Raw genomic sequence first — 248 nt, forward strand, 5'->3', positions numbered from 1 at the left:
AGATGCTGGACACCCTCTCAGATGATGACTATGTCAACGTGGCCTCGGTGAGTGCTGCAGGGTGGGTGGCAGAGCCATGGCCCCCCAGGCAGCTCCCAGCGCCCCACTGCAGGAGCCCTTCACTCCCAGACCCACCTGGCCAGGAGCTCTGCAGAGAGAGAAATGCCATTTCTTTTCTATTTAACCACCCAGCTGCACATAAGCAAGGACATGGCTGCTCCAGGCTTGGCTGTCCGTGGTGGCAAACC

At 59.3% G+C, this 248-nt stretch overlaps 1 protein-coding gene across 1 annotated transcript in view; it reads left to right on the forward strand.

Annotated features, from left to right (window-relative positions):
• Window positions 1-248, forward strand: part of CACNA2D2 (calcium channel, voltage-dependent, alpha 2/delta subunit 2) — a gene marked incomplete at its 3' end in the record, with an annotated part of 173,142 nt that overhangs the window by 165,446 nt on the left and 7,448 nt on the right. Inside the window, 1 exon segment of the mRNA XM_010019736.1 lies at window positions 3-47. Within this exon segment, the coding sequence (XP_010018038.1) occupies window positions 3-47 (45 nt within the window).

This window comes from Nestor notabilis, unplaced genomic scaffold (genome assembly GCF_000696875.1).
Source record: "Nestor notabilis isolate BGI_N333 unplaced genomic scaffold, ASM69687v1 scaffold8790, whole genome shotgun sequence".
NCBI classification, from domain to species: domain Eukaryota; kingdom Metazoa; phylum Chordata; class Aves; order Psittaciformes; family Psittacidae; genus Nestor; species Nestor notabilis.